A 21,170-nucleotide genomic window follows, 5' to 3' on the forward strand; every position below is an offset into this window, starting at 1 on the left:
TCATAGGAAGAACAGTTTCTTTAATACATGGCCCCTCTGTGTAGCTGATTGGGGGTGGGCACCCCTACTACCAGCTCCCTGTCCTCATTTATTTTACAGCCGGTTGCTGTCACCAAGAGTGATGCCCCCAGCCCCCTTGCCACTCCACCACCCCATTCATGCTTATTTTTTTTCCTCAGATTTGCACTTTGCAATTTCCACTCAGGACAGGGCCCTTTACTTCTGGGCATGAATTTTCTTGGAAGTTTTTTTCTACCTGTGACGTCAGGTGAATTCTCTTGTCAGTTCTGATGGGTATGTAATTTATACAGAAATTGGGGTTTGGGATTTTCTCTGTCTCCTAGTTTTGCTAAAGACATAGCTTGTTACCCCCTTCTTTATTGATATATATGGTTTCCAGGGGAAGAGGGAGCTTTTAGCATTAAGATGCCCTGTATTTCTATAAGAACTGCAACTTCCACTGTCATTTGGAAAAACAAACACAACTGTTTGTAACCTCAGTGAAACAAAACACAGACAAAACAGTGTCAATAACATACTAGGTATTAGGGTTATGGGCAAATTGACTTTTGCTCTTTTTACTCCTCTGTAGTTCATGCCATCTAATTTTTAGCAATACAAGAAAAATCAAACATATGTAATTAAGAAAACATTATTTAAATTTAAAAAGTGGGTATAATCGTGGATGGTGGCTTTGCCCAGATTCTGAATGCTTGGGAGATGTGGTGTCTCAGAGTCAATGGTCTAGGCATCTGGAAAGGACAGTGTGGCACCAAGGAGAGCTGTCATTGCGAGCCTGGCAGCATCAGAAACTGAGCAGCGCTGAGGTAACCCATTCCTCAGGTCGCTTGGGATGAATGGCTCTCCCTAGTGACAGCTCTCACTGCACTAGGAAGCTCGATAAAAGAGGCCACTTCCCAGTCTGTTCATTTATCTGTGAAGTGCCTCCTTAAAGGCCCTGTTCATCTTTACAAGTCCATTGATTGTCCTATTTCACGTATTCTGGAAACTGTCTGGCATACTCTGTTTTTGTGTCTTTAATTTTGCAGCCTAAAAAGTGAGGCATACTCGTCCCCCTAAGAGCCACTGACCAACCATAAAGGCAAGAACCAATGATCTATGTTCTTGAACTTGTATGTTTGTGTCATTGTCAGTGGGATGATGTGAGACTTGCAGTAATTTGTTTATGGATTCCTAAGAAAATTGGATCTGCTCAACCAATCATAGATGCATAGTCATTCACTCATGACCTGGTGTTTATTCTTTATTTATATGTTAGCAGATATCAGTATTATGCAGTTGAGTTTATGGGCTTGGAGTGGGTGGCTAATTTTCCTTTCGTACTTGCACAATTAGTGGTAAATAAAACTCCACCAGTGTGCCTCAACTTTCCACTTACAGAGTTACTAAGAACAACACCTTTGAGATAAGGTAAGAATGTCCCCTCAGAAATCAACAAGGATAACAAAAAGTTAAATTTAGAAATATCTGCTTGTAATATCAAAGAGGTAATGTTGAACCATTCTTATCTCAAATGGATTGTATTATAATATTCCATTGTCAGAGTTAAATTGTGATAAGCAATCATCTGTGCCTCTTATAGCTATAGTGAAGTTTATAAAATAATGTAGAATTATATTTGATGAGATTACTGCTTTAAACTTTCTCCATTCTTTGTAAAATGATCCATATCAAATAATATGAAAAAAATACTCTGGAGAAGGCATTTCTGTTTACTCTCTGTCCCTCAGATGAAGTCAGTTCTTGGCCTGAGCTTTTTGGTCTGAACTGTACTTAAATTTCCATGATGGGAGAAACAAAGTCTGCCTTTGAGTCAAGCGTCTGACTTTCACCTGAGGGAGACTTACCCAGTCCTCCTGGCATGGGCCAAACCACCCCAGTCTCAGGAGCCTGCAGTTCCCCACTGCTCTTTGCAGCCACATTCCATGTTTCCTTGATCCTACTGGACACTGCCATAGGCCTTCCAGCACCTAGATCTCCAAATCCAGGTAAAAGTCTTACCAACTCTCCTCCTCTGGATACTGAGAAGGTCACACACACCCCGAAGTGCCCGGGGTCGCTCTGGACTTGACAGTGCATGGGTTTGAGGTATTGCTTCTGTCTCCCCCAGAGTCTGAGGACAGTGGGGGTCCACCTCCCAGAGCCGATCTGGGTGTCTGCATGGTGGACGCAGGGGACCAGAGGGCTGGAGAAACAAAGAGAGCCTGGCCCCTAAGCCTCTGCAGGCAGTGCCTGTTAGGAGAAACAGGCCTGAAGAGGGCAGGCACTTGTCCAAGGTCACTCTGGGTCCTAACAGGTGCTCTTTCCTCACCGAGTAGACAAACGTCCAAGGCTGGCTCAGAATCAAGCAAACAGGGAAATTTGGCACTTAGGTGAGCCGCTGTGAACGTTTCCTGTGAAAGGCACTTGCTCCGCCTGTGTGCGCAGGTTCTGACTGTCACAGGGTCCTCAGATGTCTCACAGAGAACCACCCTGGGCACCTAGCCCTCCATGGCGAGCGAGGGCCTCCTCTCAGTGTGTCTGCCTGCATTTCGTGCCCCCTCTCACTGTGTAGCCCAGCCCTGTGGCTGAGAAAGTGGCATTGGCACCCTTGCCCCAGATTTGGAACTTTGGAGGGTGTACATATTTAAATGACCCTGTCCCTCACTTCTTCTCCTTTATTTTTCCTGTTTCAGGGAATGTTGCTTTACTTGAATTGCACTTTCCAGGAAATCACATTACCTCTCCCACCAACCCAGAGTTTTATGCATTTGGGCCTCTCAGCTGAAGTCTATGAGCAGCAGGAATGCTGTTTGTGAGGAGATGAGATGCTCATTGTAACATTGCTGCAGGTGTGGTTTCCTTTCAATTGTGTTAAATGTTGATGAGAAGAACGGTGTGCAGGAAAGGAAGGAAAACGGTGAGGAGAGACCCGAAAATAGGTCCTTTGGTGTGGCTGATGCTGGAGCCTCAGGCAGTAGGACTCGGGCTGGGAGGGGCTGTCAGCCTGCTCACAGAGACGCCAGTGGTAGGAATGTCTGGGGCGTGAACCTGCAGCCATGATGCTGTGGGGAGCCCTGAATATTTCCCCGACAGGAGCTCTGCCTAGGGCTGGACCTGCCCTTGCAGTTATGATTGCAGGATGCACCTCAGTCCCAACTACAGGCAACTTTGAAAAAACTAGGTATTTCCTCCCTTTTTGTTATTGGCTATTCTAACAGGTGTGAAGTGATATGTCATTGTGGTTTGACTTTCATTTCCTGATCTTTAGAGCATCTTTTCATATACCTATTTTCCACCTATATGTCTTTGGGGTAGCATCTATTCAGATCATTAGCCCATTTTTAATGAGATTTTTTTTTTTTTGCTACTGAGTTGTGTGAGCTCTCTATATATTTTGGATATTAATCCCTTACCTGATATATGATTTACAAATAACCTGTCCCACTCAGTAGATTGCCTTTCATTGTGTTGATGGTTTCCACTGCTCCACTCTTTACTCTGACTTAACTGCACCTGAGCTCCAGGTATATGTGGGAAGTTGTTTGCTGAGAACTGTGCTCCACAAAGACTTTGCTTTAGAAGTGCTGGTTAGGAGCCTGGGGAGGTATCAGAAAGAAGACAAACAGACATCTTAAAGGCCAGAGAAGACAATTCTCCATCCTAGAACATGTGCTCAGATTTCTCTGCCCTTGAGATATGCCTATATAAGAGGGTAAATATTTTAACTGCTACCAAGTTATGGAGATTAACTGTCGGATAAAGAGATCAGATGAAGGAGGCGAGGAAAAACCTAACATATGAAGAGGAATGCTTCCCCTAGATGCAGGCTCCCTAAATCTACATACAGGAGTTACAGCTACAACACAGGAGAACCCCTGCTCAGTCACCGAAGCAATCCCCTGAAGGGGTATCTGGACGGAGCTGAAGAGGCAAGAGGGCCAAGCTCAACACAGGATTCTGCAGGCGTCTTTCTGTTAAGGGGACGCATCGTTGACACAAAAGCCCCTGCGCAGGGGGCTGAGTTTTGGGTACTGGCCGTGGTGCTGAATAGCAGGCGGTGAGGCGTGGCGCTGGCCGTGGTGCTGAACGCGTTCAGGCTCTGTGATGAATACTTCCATGCTCCGTAGGGTTTGCGGTGCAGTTGCTGGCTGGGGACCTGGCGGTGACACATAAGGGGAGACACAAGTACAAGAGCATAAATGGAGTGACGCTTGTCTGTGAATCATGACCGGGGCACACCAGCGCTGCACTTGTGGAGCTCACTTCCCAGAGGAAATGAGGTTAAGATGACAATGTGAAGGATGGTGTATTATTTTTTGCGGAGAAGAAGAGAGGTGCATGATATGAGGAAAGGAGTTCATACCACTTACAGGATTTCATCTCCAGTAATAAATGAAAAGAGAAGAGAACAAATCCAAAAGGACCTGAGAGGTTCACGGGAGGGTGGCTCCAGGCGGCTTAGTACTGGACTCATCAGGGAGTGGAGAGTACCTCCTTATGAAATTCATGCACATTTCTGGTTGGCCGAGGTCTAACTGTATTTATCTCCCAGAGTATAGTCTCTCCAGAGTAAAGTCAGAAAAATGAGTGAGAAAAACAACTGTAGGGTCCGAGAGAGCGGTGCATGTGCTTGGCCACGGCTGAGAAGTGCAGAGTCAACAAATCAGAGAACCCCACCCCCACCCCCGACCCCACCAAAGTGAAAGGATCAAGGTCATGTTTGAGCAGAGGGACTGATGAGGTTGAGGTCCATATAGAGACAGGCTCCTGTGCACCACAGAGGACCTGTGGTGGGCTCCAGCCAGGCAGCTAGCCAGAAGTAAATTACTGAGGCTTTCAGGACTGAATACCTCATGCCCATTTCTGTTGGAAGACCATGCATATGCGAAAGAGGGTAGGTGATTCTGTCAGTGACATGGAGAGATCACTACCAAATATCTTTGCGGGAAGAGCCAGTGAGTCAAAAGAAGTAAAGGACATAATCCCAGAAAAGATGCTCATGCCCTTGGAGGATGGTGAGTATTTTACTTCCTCATTACAGAAGTCTATGCTGCTTGGATTTTAAAAGAAATAGGCAGAAAAACTTGAAGCTATGTTCATTTGGGAGGAATAAAATGAAGAGAAGAGCATTATTGAAGACAAATAATATGTGTAGCTTCTGATGGCCTCCAGGGCTGAGCAGAGGCTATTGGGTCCAGAGTGATGGCTGTTTTAGCAGAGAGATTATAAGGACCTAGAGAAAATGGAAAATGAAAATAAGGTGATGATAATCCTTGCATCAATTGTATCGACCAATAGTAACAAATCCTTTCTTTCTAGTCAAACTATGGAGTAAGAAAGAAACTTCAATCTCTGTGAACTGATTGAAAGATCATGCACACAGCCATGAGTAACCAGACACTGGTGACAGAATTCATCCTGCGCGGTTTCTCAGCAGCGCCACAGCTCCGGGTGCTCTTCTTCATCCTCTTTCTCTCCCTCTACACCATGGCGCTCTGTGGAAATTCCCTCATTGTGGCAGCCATCGCCTTTACCTCCAGGCTCCACACCCCCATGTACTTTTTCTTGGTCAATTTGGCTGTTTTTGATGTTATCTGTGCCTGCACCGTGGTGCCCAAGCTGCTTGAGATCCTGGTGGCAGAGAAGAGAGGCATCTCTTACTGGGGCTGTGTGGTCCAGGTGTACTTCCTGACGTGGTCTCTAGCAGCAGAATTACTGCTCTTCACCACCATGGCTTATGACCGCTACCTGGCCATCTGCCAGCCTCTGCACTATGGATCCATGATGAGCCCCAGGGTGTGTGTGGTGCTGGCTGGGGCTGTTTGGGGCATCAGCGTGCTCGGTGCTGGAGTCAATGCCTGCCTGATTTTACGGTTGACCTTCTGTGGGCCCAACGTGATCGATCACTTCTTCTGTGAAATCCCCCCTCTGCTGCTGCTGTCCTGTTCCTCCACGTACTTGAATGACATCATGTCAATTATGGCTGACATCTTCTTTGCTGTGCTGAATTTCGTACTTACCATGGTGTCCTATGGCTTTATCATCTCCACCATCCTGAAGATGCGTACAGCCAAGGGGAAGAGGCGAGCCTTTTCCACCTGCTCCTCCCACCTCATCGCGGTCAGCATGTACTACTCCACCATCATCTACACCTACCTGAGCCCTGGTTCCAGCTACTCTCCTGGGACTGGCAAGGTGGTGGCTGTGCTTTATTCCACTGTGAGCCCCACATTGAACCCTCTCATTTACACTCTGAGGAACAAGGATGTCAAGGCAGCTCTCAAAAATGTCTTGATGCTCATGGTGGAAAAAGTGTCAATTGGCAGTCTCTAAAGTTTGTGTTCTTTGTTGCTTTCTCACATGATCCTTGTGAGATGTGTCCCACTTGTTATTAATATCTTATTTCTATGGGGTTGCTGCTGACATTTTCAATGCCCCCCATTGTGAAAACATTCCTTCATTGACTCACCATAGCATCTAAATTTGATGTGGAGTTCAACCCCCTTTTACTGAGAGTTTGGGGTTCCTAGAAATGAACACATAGTAACAAAGAACAGATTCATTACATCTCATACAGCTTGGACTTCCCACCAACCTAGAGTCTCTACCTACATCGTATAAACCTCCATTGGGAAGCTGTCAGTTCAATTCCATCAAAAGTGCCCCTGTAGAGCTACCCAAATTTCTGCCCAGGCTAAATGGATCATGGCCCCGAAATGCAGAATAAGTTTCTCCTGTGATGGTTAACTTTATGTATCAACTTGGCTGGTCTAAGGGATGCCCAGACAACTGGTAGAACATTATTTCTGGGTATGTCGGTGAAGGTGTCTCTGGAGAAGAGTAGCATTTGAATAGGTAAACTAGGTAAAGGAGGTTGTCCTCTCCTGTGGGAGTGGGCATCCCCCAAATTGTTGATGGCCTGAATAGAGCAAAAGAGGAAAGAAGGGTGAATTCATTCTCTTTGACATTCAGCTTCAGACTAGTACTTACACCACTGTCCCCAATTATCACACCTTCAGACTTTGACTGAATCACACCATCAGCTCCTCTGGGCCTTCAGCTTGCAGAAGGCAAGTTATGGGTCTTCTTGGCCTCCATGATCACATGAGCCAATTCTGATAATAAATCTCCATATCTATGTATAGATGTTTATGCACATGATATTGTAAAATACAGAATTATACATATAGTATATATACATATAGTATACATATAATTATACATATTGTGTACATATGTGTGCATTATATATGTGTGTATGTATACATATATATATATCAGCCATCACAAGTCTACATGTATGTATAGCTCCTGTTGGTTCTGTCTCTCTGAAGAACCCTGATGAAGACATGTCCCTTCCCATTCAGACTGCCATGGAATCCCTGGTCCAGAGATACACTAGGAACTGCATGACCCAAGACTACACCCTCTTTAAGTCTTGTGTAGACATTACTCCTTCTGTATGGAATGTGCTTTACTTGGTTGACTGACACTTATTTTACATCCTTGCTGCATGTTACATCCTGAATCTTCATTTACCAGACTGAGTTGGGTCCCTCCATCACCTGTTCTCCTAGAGTCTTCTTATTGCCTTCAGAGCTAATCATGCAACTGATTATTTGATTAATATCTCTGTGTTTCATGAGGAGAGGAGCTGCTGTTTCTGTCACCAATACAGCCTCAGCAGAACAGGACCTGGAACACAACAGGCAATGAATCATTGGAAAACAATCCGCCGTACTGTGCTGTTCTGCATATCAGTGCAGGAAGGAGATATACATACTGTACTGTTCAACAGTTTCATTGCTAGCTTTCCTTGTATATGTACACAAGGACACAGTTTCCAAGTTGTTTCTTGCATCTCTTTGTGGAGTAGCAAAAGTGGAAACCACCTACCTGCCAGATAGTGGGAAGTGGATAAGCAAGCCATGAATTCATTGCATGTGACATATCATCCTGAATCCATACACACTAATATGGACATACATTACACATGGAATATCATGTTGCAAGTGTCATATCAATGTGGATATACAGCAAAAGCAGATGTCAGTAGAAAAGCCAACCAAAAATTGATGTGCATAGTTGTAAGCATGTCATATTTATAAAAGCATTGAAAAAATAGGTCATCTTGTTTTATCAAAATAAATGTATACAAACACATATGGAAACAAGGCACTCAGTTTTCAGGATAGCGGTTATGTCAGGAATGCAAGGAGGGAAAAAATTAAAGGAGGAGTTGAGTTGTATCTGTATTTTTAAATTTCTTACTCAGAAGTAAAAAATAAATATGGCAAGACGTCAGCATCTTGACCTTTCACATGATTAAAAGTACTAAAAATAACAAAGGAATCACCTGGAATGCTCATTAAAGCCTGATGAATCAGAGTCTGCATTTTACAGGCTCCAGCTGTAATATGAGCACCCCTCATATTTACCCATATCAATTTACCCATATTACAGGGTAAAAGCAAGACTGTCTGCATCTCCCCCTGTGTACCCTCCATGGGGTCGGATGTGAGTTTTCCCTCAACACAGGGATCCCTCCACAAAATTCCTCTGTTTAGAAGGTAATTTAGGTTTTCACTCATCAGTATAGAATGCACATATCCTGTTTGTTTAAGGAAAAGTTGTCAATATCATATTCTGAGTTTTATTATTTATTATTTATTATTTGTATTATTATTTTTAATGGATTTTTAAATTTTGCTATCATTAATGTACAATTACATGAACAACATTATGTTTACTACTCTCCCCCTATTGTCAAGTCCCCCCCACATACCCCATTATAGTCACTGTCTATCAGCGTAGAAAGATGCTATAGAATCACTACTTGTCTTTTCTGTGTTATACTGCCTTTCACATGCCCTCCCACCCCAACATTATATGTGCGAATTGTAATGCCCCCTTTTCTCCCCTTATCCCTCCCTTCCCACCCATCCTCCTCAGTCCCTTTCCCTTTGGCAACTGTTAGTCCATTCTTGGGTTCTGTGAGTCTGCTGCTGTTTTGTTCCTTCAGTTTTTGCTTTGTTCTTATACTCCACTGATGACTGAAATCATTTGATACTTGTCTTTCTCCACCTGGCTTATTTCACTGAGCATAATACCCTCTAGTTCCATCCATGTTGTTGCAAATGGTAGGATTTATTTTCTTCTTATGACTGAATAGTATTCCATTGTGTATATGTAGCACATCTTGTTTATCTATTCATCTGCTGATGGACACTTAGGTTGCTTCCATTTCTTGGCTATTGTAAATAGTGCTGCGATAAACATAGGGGTGCATATGTCTTTTTCAAACTGGGCTGCTGCATTCTTAGGGTAAACTCCTAGGAGTGGAATTTAAGGGTCAAATGGCATTTCTATTTTTAGTTTTTTTGAGGAACCTCCATACTGCTTTCAACAATGCTTGAACTAGTTTACATTCCCACCAGCAGTGTAGGAGGAGTCCCCTTTCTCCACATCCTCACCAACATTTGTTGTTGTTTGTCTTTTGGATGTTGGCCATCCTAACTGGTGTGAGGTGATATCTCATTGTGGTTTTAATTTGCATTTCTCTGATGGTTAGGGATGTGGAGCATCTTTTCATGTGCCTGTTGGCCATCTGAATTTCTTCTCTGGAGAAGTGTCTGTTCAGCTCCTTTCCCCATTTTTTAATTGGCTTATTTGCCTTTTGTTTGTTGAGGTGCATGAGCTCTTTATATAATTTGGATGACAACCCCTTATCAGATATGTCATTTATGAATATATTCTCCCATACTGTAGGATGTATTTTTGTTCTACTGATGGTGTCCTTTGCTGTACAGAAGCTTTTCAGCTTGATATAGTCCCATTGTTCATTTTTGCTTTTGTTTCCCTTGCCTGGGAAGATATGTTCATGAAGAAGTTGCTCATGTTAATGTCCAAGAGATTTTTGCCTATATTTTTTTCTAAGAGTTTTATGGTTTCATGGCTTACATTCAGGTCTTTAATCCATTTTGAGTTTACTTTTGTGTATGGGGTTAGACAATGATCCAGGTTCATTCTCTTACATGTAGCTGTCCAGTTTTGCCAACACCAGCTGTTGAAGAGGCTGTCATTTCCCCATTGTATATCCATGGCTCCTTTATCGTATATTAATTGACCATATATGCTTGGGTTTATATCAGGGCTCTCTAGTCTGTTCCATTGGTCTATAGGTCTGTTCTTGTGTCAGTACCAAATTGTCTTGATTACTGTGGCTTTGTAGTAGAGCTTGATGTTGGGGAGCATAATCCCCCCAGCTTTCTTCTTCTTTCTCAGAATTGCTTTAGCTATTCGGGGTCTTTTGTGGTTCCATGTGAATTTCAGAATGATTTTCTCTAGTTCGTTGAAGAATGCTATTGGTATTTTGATAGGACTTGCATTGAATCTGTAGATTGCTTTTGGCAGGATGGCCATTTTGACAATATTAATTCTTCCTATCCATGAGCATGGGATGTGTTTCCATTTATTGGTATCTTCTTTAATTTCTCTCGTGAGTGTCTTATAGTTTTCAGGTTGCAGGTCTTTCACTTCCTTGGTTAGGTTTATTCCTATGTATTTTATTCTTTTTGATGCAATTGTGAACAGAATTGTTTTCCTGATATTCTGAGTTTTTAGAAGCACCCTTTTAGCAATTGTGTGAGGTCAACTGCTTAGGGAACCAGAACGCTCCCCCAGATCACCCTACTCTTTATGGTGTAGACAGATGGCAGTGCAAAACCATGTCACCATTGTAGTATTTCCATAGGCAGTTCCCAATGGCTCTGTGAAAGTTAAATTCTCATTATGTGGGAGTGATACCATGCAGCATGTGTCCTGCTGTGACCATCCCGGATGTAGGGTTGGCACATGGCTAAGCCACAGCAAGGTTGTAGAGATTCATCCTCCTTAAAGTTTTCCAAAAAGTAGAAGAGGAGGGAATACTCCCAAACTCATTCTACAAGGCCAACATCACTCTAATACCAAAACCAGGCAAAGGCATCACAAATAAAGAAAACTACAGACCAATAATCCCTGAGGAACATAGATGCAAAAATCTTCAATGAAATATTAGGAAAGAGAATTAAAAAATACATCAAAAAGATCATCCATCATGATCAAGTAGGATTTATTCCAGGCATGCAAGGGTGGTACAATATTGAAAATCCATCAACATCATATAGGACATCAACAAATAGAAGGACAAAAATCACATAATCATCTCCATAGATGCTGAAAAAGCATTCAACAAAATTCAATATCCATTCATGATAAAAACTCTCAACAATGGGTATAGAGGGCAAGTACCTCAACATAATAAAGGTCATGTATGACAAACCCACAGCCAATATCATACTCAACTGAAAAAAAAGCTGAAAGCTTTTTATGTAAGATTTGGAACAAGACAAGGATGCCCACTCTCCCCACTTTTATTCAACATAGTACTGGAGGTCCTATCCATGGCAATCAGACAACACAAAGAAATAAAAGGCATCCATATTGGTAAGGAAGAAGTTAAACTGTCACTATTTGCAGACGACATGATACTGTACATAAAAAACCCTAAAGACTCCACCCCAAAACTACTAGAACTGATATCGGAATACAGCAAAGTTGCAGGATACAAAATCAACACACAGAAATCTGTGGCTTTCCTATATACTAACAATGAACCAACAGAAAGAGAAATCAGGAAAACAACTCCATTCACAATTGCATCAAAAAAAATAAAATACCTAGGAATAAACCTAACCAAAGAAGTGAAAGACTTATACTCTGAAAACTACAAGTCACTCTTAAGAGAAATTAAAGGGGACACTAACAGATGGAAACTCATCCCATGCTCGTGGCTAGGAAGAATTAATATCGTCAAAATGGCCATCCTGCCCAAAGCAATATACAGATTTGATGCAATCCCTATGAAACTACCAGCAACATTCTTCAATGAACTGGAACAAATAATTCAAAAATTCATATGGAAACACCAAAGACCCCGAATAGCCAAAGCAATCCTGAGAAAGAAGAATAAAGTAGGGGGAATCTCACTCCCCAACTTCAAGCTCTATTATAAAGCCATAGTAATCAAGACAATTTGGTACTGGCACAAGAACAGAGCCACAGACCAATGGAACAGACTAGACAATCCAGACATTAGCCCAGACATATATGGTCAATTAATATTTGATAAAGGAGCCATGGACATACAATGGCGAAATGACAGTCTCTTCAACAGGTGGTGCTGGCAAAACTGGACAGCTACATGTAGGAGAATGAAACTGGACCATTGTCTAACCCCATATACAAAAGTAAACTCAAAATGGATCAAAGACCTGAATGTAAGTCACAGAACCATTAAACTCTTGCAAAAAAACATAGGCACAAACCTCTTAGACATAAACATGAGTGACCTCTTCTTGAACATATCTCCCTGGGCAAGGAAAACAACAGCAAAAATGAACAAGTGGGACTATATTAAGCTGAAAAGCTTCTGTACAGCAAAAGACACCATCAATAGAACAAAAAGGAACCCTACAGTATGGGAGAATATATTTGAAAATGACACATCCGATAAAGGCTTGACGTCCAGAATATATAAAGAGCTCACACGCCTCAACAAACAAAAAACAAATAACCCAATTAAGAAATGGGCAGAGGAACTGAACAGACGGTTCTCCAAAAAAGAAATACAGATGGCCAACAGACATGAAAAGATGCTCCACATCGCTAATTATCAGAGAAATGCAAATTAAAACTACAATGAGGTATCACCTCACACCAGTAAGGATGGCCAACATCCAAAAGACAAACAACAACAAATGTTGGCGAGGCTGTGGAGAAAGGGGAACCCTCCTACACTGCTGGTGGGAATGTAAGTTAGTTCAACCATTGTGGAAAGCAGTATGGAGGTACATCAAAATGCTCAAAACAGACTTACCATTTGACCCAGGAATTGCACTCCTAGGAATTTACCCTAAGAATGCAGCAATCAAGAATGAGAAAGATCAGTGCACCCCTATGTTTATCGCAGCACTATTTACAATAGCCAAGAATTGGAAGCAATCTAAATGTCCATCGATAGATGAATGGATAAAGAAGATGTGGTACATATACACAATGGAATACTACTCAGCCATAAGAAAAGGGCAAATCCAATCATTTGCAGCAACATGGATGGAGCTGGAGGGTATTATGCTCAGTGAAACAAGCCAAGCGGAGAAAGAGAAATACCAAATGATTTCACTTATCTGTGGAATATAAGAACAAAGGAAAAACTGAAGGAACAAAACAGCAGCAGAATCACAGAACTCAAGAATGGACTAACAGGTACCAAAGGGAAAGGGACTGGGGAGGATGGGTGGGTAGGGAGGGATAAGGTGGGGGGGAGAAGTAGGAGGGTATTAAGATTAACATACATGGGGGGTAGGAGAAAAGGGAGGGCTGTACAACACAGAGAAGGCAAGTAGTGATTCTACAACATTTTGCTATGCTGATGGACAGTGACTGTAAAGGGGTTTATAGGGGGGACCTGGTATAGGGGAGAGCCTAGTAAACATAATATTCGTCATGTAAGTGTAGATTAGTGATACCAAAAACAAAACAAAACAAAACAAAAAAAAGGGCAGTTCCTGTGTGGTAACCTCCAATGAGTTCTACACAAGGGTATAAAGGGCATATAAAAGTGTAGGCAAAGGGTCTGTTTGTGTTTATACAGAGGATCAAAGCCTAATTGGGCTACCCCGAAAATGAACTAAGATACGATATGAAAGAGAACTTCCAACATCAGCACTCTCTGGAAGACTCATGCCAGAAGATGATCATCAAAAACCCCAACAAAGATCCACGCACTGCTACAGCTGTAGATGCACTCATCCCACCAGCTCCTGGACTTGCCATGGGAATGAAGAAGGAGATATCTAAGCTGGCCTGTGCATACAGTAAAACAACAAATTTGACTGGATCTATACTGTTGGAACTCAACCAAGAATTAGGAGAAGTGCAAATTGTAGCGCTCCAAAATCTTACAACTACAGACTATTTACTGTTAAAAGAACATAAGGGATGTGAACATTCCCCAGGAATGGGTTGTTTTAATTTGTCTGATTTCTCTCAGACTGTTCAAGTTCAGTTGGACAATATCCACCATATCATAGATAAGTTTTCACAAATGCCTAAGGTGCCTAACTGGTTTTCTTGGTTTCACTGGAGATGGCTGGTAATTACAGATATGCTTTGGTTATGTAACTATACTCCTATTATGTTAATGTGTGTGCGCAATTTAAGTAGTAGCTTAAAACCTATACATGCTGAAGTTACTCTACAAGAAGATATGTCAAAGAAGTAATCAATCTTCCCATGTTTTCTTCTGCCTGCTACTTCTATAGCTTTTCTTCCTCCTTCCTAATTACAACCCTTAAATAGAATTCGTGCCTCATATCAAATTTACCAAGTATCATAATTCTTCCACGTGGTAAAGATACCTCAAGACAAATGCTGGGCATAGAAGCTACAGGGCATAACTATGCAAAGAAATAAAAAGCTAACCATTTCAAACAATAAGGCTTCCCTCTCACTTACCAACTTTACATTTCCCTGTATGGCCCCAGAAGATGACTGGTTAGCCAGAGACGGGTAAGATTCCTCAAGGGAGGAACAACCTAAGACAGTAACAGTCGCAGGGGGGCCATCAGGTGAGAAATTGGGGATCAACAGAGGTGAGGCTTAGAACCTCACCCCCCCTGTTCTGAGAGAAATCTTCTGCATACATGGATGTTTTATTGCCCTTGTCTAGCTTGGATTAACACATAGTCTACAGGCACACACCTGATCATCTACATTTGCTCTCTTACAACACTAAACTATGTTTTCTACCTTTGTCCTGTATCTACCTACCACTTCAGCATTTTATTAAAAATAATAATAATAAAGAGAGAAATGTGGTATCCACATATAAATCAAGTATAAAAATCAAATGAATATTCATATTTGAACTGTTTATAGTTCATAATGCATGAGCAAAACCGAAAGCTTCTGTGATGACTGCCCTTGTACTGTTCACCATGTAACTTATTCACTATGTAAGAATTTGTACTCCATGTAAGAACTTGTTCATTATGCTTCAGAAGATTGGAGACTGATGAAAATTAGGCTTGGGGTGGATTAATTAATTGTGCATTGAGCATTGACCCCCCCTATACAGAATATTATTATTGTTAACAACCATTTGATCAATAAATATGAGAGAGGCCCTCACACACAAAAAAAATATATATATATATACACTTCCAATTGTAAAATAAATAAGTAACTGGGATGTAATGTACAGCATAAGGAATATAGTCAAAATATTGTAACAACTTGGTATGGTGATAGCTGGTACCTAGAATTATCATGTACATAAATGTTGAATCACTGTGTTGTACACCTGAAACTAATGTAATACTGTGTGTCAACTACCCTTCAATAAAAAATAATTATCTAAAAAAAAATGAGCATTCTGGGACCACTCAACAAGTCTGCACCCCTAACCCTTTACCCTCATTCCTGAAAATCCTCAACCACGCATAAAACCCCTAGACAATGAGCCAACCACAGACTCTCTTGTCCCCTCCTAGTGTGAGCCGGGAGCTCTGTCCTCTCACTTTATCTCTAAATAAAAGCCTGTACCCTGAAAAAAAAAAAAGATTTGGAACAAGACAAGGATGCCCACTCTCCCCACTTTTATTCAACATAGTACCGGAGGTCCCATGGTAATCAGACAACACAAAGAAATAAAAGGCATTCAGATTGGTAAGGAAGAAGTTAAACTGTCCCTGTTTGCAGATGACATGGTGTTGTACATAAAAAACCCTAAAGAACCCACTCTAAAACTACTAGAACTAATACTGAATTCAGCAAATTTGTAGGATACAAAATTAATGCACAGAAATCTGTTGTATTCCTATATACTAACAATGAACAGGCAGAAAGAGAAATCAAGAAAACAGTTACATTTACAATTGCATCAAAAATAAAATACCTAGGAAGAAACCTAACCAAGGACATGAAAGACCTATATACTGAACACGACAAGATACTCATGAGAGAAATTAAAGAAGACACCAATAAATGGAAATACATCCCATGCTCATGGATAGGAAGAATTAATATTGTAAAAATGGCCATTCAGCCTAAAACAATCTACAGATTTAATGTAATCCCTATCAAAATTCCAAGAGAATTCTTCAACAAACTAGAACAAATAGTTCTAAAATTCATATGGAACCACAGAAGACCCCAAATAGTATAGCCAAAGCAATCCTGAGAAGGAAGAATAAAGCTGGGGGAATTACATTCCTCAACTTCAAGCTCTACTACAAAGCCACAGTAATCAAAACAATTTGGTACTGGCATAAGAACAGACCCACAGATCAATGAAACAGAAAAGAGATTCCTGATATAAACCCCAAAATATATGGCCAATTAATTTACAATAAAGGAGCCGTGGATATACAATGGGGAAAAGGACAGCCTCTTCAACAACTGGTGTTGGCAAAAATGGACAGCTACACATAAGAGAACAAAACTGGAGTGTTGTCTAACTCCATACACAAAAGTAAACTTGAAATGTATCAAAAACCTGAATGTAAGTCATGAAATCTTAATACTCTTAGGAGAAAACACAGGCAAAAATCTCTTGAATATAAACATGAGGAATTTTTTCCTGAACATATCTCCTTGGGCAAAGGAAACAAAAGCAAAAATGAACAAATGGGACTACATCCAACTAAAAAGCTTCTGTACAGCAAAAAACACCATCAGTAGAACAAAAAGGCATCCTATGGTATGGGAGAATATATTTGTAGATGACATATCTGATATGGGGTTAACAGCCAAAATATATAAAGAACTCACATGCCTCAATACCAAAAAAGCAAATAACCCTATTAAAAAATGGGCAGAGGATATGAACAGACACTTCTCCAAAGGAGAAATTCAGATGGCCAACAGGCACATGAAATGATGTTCCACATCTCTAATTATCAGGGAAATGCAAATAAAAACCACAATGAGATATCACCTCACACCAGTTAGGATGGCCAACATCCAAAAGACAAACAACAACAAATGTTGACGAGGATGTGGAGAAAGGGGAATCCTCCTACACTGCTGGTGGGAATGTAAATTAGTTCAACCATTGTGGAAAGCAATATGTAGGCTCCTCAAAAAACTAAAAATAGAAATACCATTTGACCTGGGAATTCCACTCCTAGGAATTCACCCAAAGAAAACAAGTTTTCAGATTCAAAAAGATGTATGCACCCCTATGTTTATTGCAGCACTATTTACAATAGCCAAGATATGGAAGCAGCCTAAGTGTCCATCAGTAGATGAATGGATAAAGAAGATGTGGTACACATACACAATGGAATACTATTCAGTCATAAGAAAGAAACAAATCCTACCATTTGCAACAACATGGATGGAGCTAGAGGGTATTATGCTCAGTGAAATAAGTCAGGCAGAGAAAGACAAATACCAAATGACTTCCCTCATTTGTGGAGTATAACAATGAAGCAAAACAGATGGAACAAAATAGCAGCAGACTCACAGACTCCAAGAAGGGACTAGCAGTTACCAAAGGGGAGGGGTGGGAGAGGGCAGGTGGGGAGGGAGGGAGAAGGGGATTGTGGGTATCATGATTAGTGCACATGGTGTGTGTGTGCGGTCATGGGGAAGACAGTGTAGCACAGAGAAGACAAGTAGGGACTCTGTGGCATCTTACTACACTGATGGACAGTGACTGCAATGGGGCATGGGGAGGGACCCAATAATAAGGGTGATTCCAGTAACCACTTTGTTTTTCTTGTGAAACCTTCATAAGAGTGTGTTTCAATGATACCTTAATAAAAAACAAAACAAAAAAAACCCATAAAAACAAAAAGACATATGCACCCCTATGTTTATTGCAGCACTATTTACAATAGCCAAGGTATGGAAGCAGCCTAAGTGTCCACCAGTAGATGAAGGAATAAAGAAGAGGTGGTACACATACACAATGGAATACTATTCAGTCATAAGAAAGAAACAAATCCTACCATTTGCAACAACAAGGATGGAGCCAGAGGGTATTATGCTCAGCGAATTAAGTCCTGCAGAGGAAGACAAGTACCAAATGATTTCCCTCATTTATGGAGTATAGCAACAAAGCAAAACTGAAGGAAAAAAACAGCAGCAGACTCACAGACTCCAAGAAGGGACTAGCGGTTACCAAAGGGAAGGGGGGTGGGAGGGTGAGTGAAAAGGGAGGGAGAAGGGGACTGAGAGGCATTATGTTCAGCACACATATTGTAGGGGGTCATGAGGAAGGCAGTATAGCAGAGCAGAGAAGACAAGTAGTGACTCTGTATCATCTTACTGTGCTGATGGACAGAGACTGCAATGGGGTGTGTGGGGTATTTGATAATATGGGTGAATGTAATAACCACAATGTTACTCATGCAAAACCTTTATAAGATTGTATATCAATGATACCTTAATAAAGAAAAGAGTAGAAACAATTTCAACAGATCCTTCTTCCTCCCTGAATCCACATCCCACCTACACACACACACCCCTTTCTATCTCCAGGGCAATCCCTACTGGTTATTTCTTTTATATTCTTCCAGAAAGGTTTTATTATGTCTTGTTAAATAAATGTTGGATATCAACATTTTTATAGATCTCTATAAATTTTTATTGTGTTAAGTCATTTTATTTAGCTCGGTATCTATCAATGGAGATTTAGATTATTTCATTTTTCTGTTATAAAAATGCTACATGGAATAGTCTTATAAATATTGGAGCACTCTGAATACTTATGCAGAAATAGTCTGGGAAGCGGGATTGATGACAGAAAGGATACATATGACAACAGCCAAATTTTGTACATTTTTTCACAAAATGCAAACAGTGTACAAATGTGTTAATTTCCTCATATCTTCACTAAAATTTCCAGTCTGAAAGTGAAACTTTTATTTCGTTGTTGTAATTTGCACTTCCCTGAATGCCAGTGATATTCCTTCCTTTTTAGGAATTCATTCATTCCTCTTCTATGTGTTTGACCAGCTGTATGATTTATAGACTTCCCATATTCAGTTGAGAGTCCAGAGGGCTATATATTGGGTGTGAGGCAGTTATACCCATAGAACAAAGGCCATTCTAGATAACCCTAAAGGCACCTAAATAACTTTCGAAGCAACAAACAAATCAGCAAATTGATTTCCTGCCAGAAAGAGCCAAACATTCTGTAAAGAGGAACTCCAGAAGCAAGCGGTGAGCAATGTAACATCACCACGTCAGTATCCAGGAAGTACCAGGCAAGTGAAAGAAGCAGAAAAGAGGTGGAGACATACGGGGGAGAAAGTCAGTCACCAGAAACAGGCTCAGAACTGACACAGATGATGAAACTAGTGAATAATGCCATGAAACAGCTATTGTGAATAAGTTCCATATGCTAAAGAAAAACATGAATATAATTGAGGAGAGAAACCAAAGACTTAATCAAGAATCAAATGGAATTCCTAGAAATGAAAAATGCTGTATCTAAAATGAAAAGTTCACCAAGTAACAACAGTTGGGAAGCTATGAAGGAAGAGGTCAGTGAATTTGAAGACTTAGCAATAGAATCTACTTAAAATTAAGCAAAGTATAATAGACTGAAAAGTGAACATCTCTAGTGATCTGAGACTATTAAGCAATCTAACATATTTGTAATTGGACCCCAAAAAGGGCTGGGGGTTAGAAACAAAAAAACTTTTGTTTAAAAAAATACAAAATTTTTCTACATATAAGAATCTCACACCCAAGCAGCATAAACATGCCCAAACCACATAAAGTTCATTATTATGGAATTTTTGACAATGAATAGAGGATCTTAAGAGAAATTTAAGGAGAGGGAAACTTAAGCATCAAGGAACAAAGAAAAAGAATTACAGCAGATTTCTCATCAGAAATTACTAAACCAGAAGACAAGAAAGTATCTTTAAAATACTAGAAGAAAAATATCTGCCTAGAAGTCGATATCTAGCTGCACTGTGGTCATGTAAGAGAATCTCCCTATCAGGAATCACACTAGCCACTGAGATAAGGCAGGTGTGCATGGAGGGTCTGGGAGTAAGGAGAGGGCTGTGGTGTACTTGACCTACCCTCAGTGGCTCCGAAGAAGATGAGTTGTGTGTGTGCATGCTCTCTACCAAACATTTAAGGAAGGGATGATACTAAGTCTATGAAACATCTTCCAGGGAAGGGAAAGACTAAAGAGCTCCTGAGTTATTTGACAAGGTTAGAGTTACCCTGACTCCCAAAACAGATGAAAAAGGCATTATCAGGAAAGAAAGCAACATATCAGAGCAAAATATTGCAAGTTTAACCTGATAGTATATAAAGGGTAGGCATCATGCCAATTGAAGCATACTCTAGGAATGCAAGTCTGGTTAAATATTTTAAAATTAATCAGTATGGTTCACATTACCAACAGACTTTAAAAAGCATATATTTACATCATGAGATGTAAAAAAATCATGTGACGAAACTCAACATGCATCAGTAATAAACTTCCCAGGGAAAATAAGAATTAAAGAAAACTGCCTTAAACTGACAAGGGGTATCTACAAAAACCCACAGCTCACACTATATTTTACAGTGAAAGATGGAATGCTTTCTCTCTTAGATCATAAGCAAAGCAAAAGCATCCAACCTCATCATTCCTATTTAACATCACACTGGAAGCAACAGCAAGGGAGATAAAGGCAAAGAAAGATAATAGTCAGCCAGGCATGCAGATCTGTGAGCAAGGAATAAACTATTTCACTGCACACACAGCATGATTGTCTAGGTAGGAAAACCCAGAGTCTACAAAAAGTCACTAAAATCAATAAGTTAGTTTAACAAGGTCACAGAATACAAGGTTACTATACAAAAATATCAAATATTTTTCTGTTAACAAGCAATGAAACGATTAGAAATTAAAAATTTTGAAGTGCCATTTCAATAGCATCAAAAAATAGGAATACTTACTTATAACTAAATATGTGCAAAATTTGTATGCTGAAAACTAAAACTTTGATAAAATAGAAAATGACCTAATAAAAGGACAAATATACTAGGTTAATGGAATGGAAAACTTGACAGGGAAAAGTAATCACAAAATACATTTCTGATAAAGG

At 40.6% G+C, this 21,170-nt stretch overlaps 1 protein-coding gene across 1 annotated transcript; it reads left to right on the plus strand.

Moving 5' to 3' along the window:
• The first annotated feature begins 1,803 nt into the window (after positions 1–1,803).
• On the plus strand, positions 1,804–7,100 carry LOC118934304 (olfactory receptor 13A1-like). Its single transcript, XM_036929695.2, has 2 exons — positions 1,804–2,009; positions 5,323–7,100. Exon 2 carries the CDS (start codon positions 5,377–5,379, stop codon positions 6,334–6,336), a length of 960 nt encoding a protein of 319 aa, XP_036785590.2. The 5' UTR covers positions 1,804–2,009; positions 5,323–5,376; the 3' UTR covers positions 6,337–7,100.
• The last annotated feature ends 14,070 nt before the right edge of the window (positions 7,101–21,170 follow it).

This window comes from Manis pentadactyla, chromosome 8 (genome assembly GCF_030020395.1).
Source record: "Manis pentadactyla isolate mManPen7 chromosome 8, mManPen7.hap1, whole genome shotgun sequence".
Lineage (NCBI taxonomy): Eukaryota > Metazoa > Chordata > Mammalia > Pholidota > Manidae > Manis > Manis pentadactyla.

Bases quoted from the DNA above. Each gene is read 5' to 3' on its own strand.
- LOC118934304 (XM_036929695.2), top strand. From the start codon at position 5,377: ATGCACACAGCCATGAGTAACCAGACACTGGTGACAGAATTCATCCTG.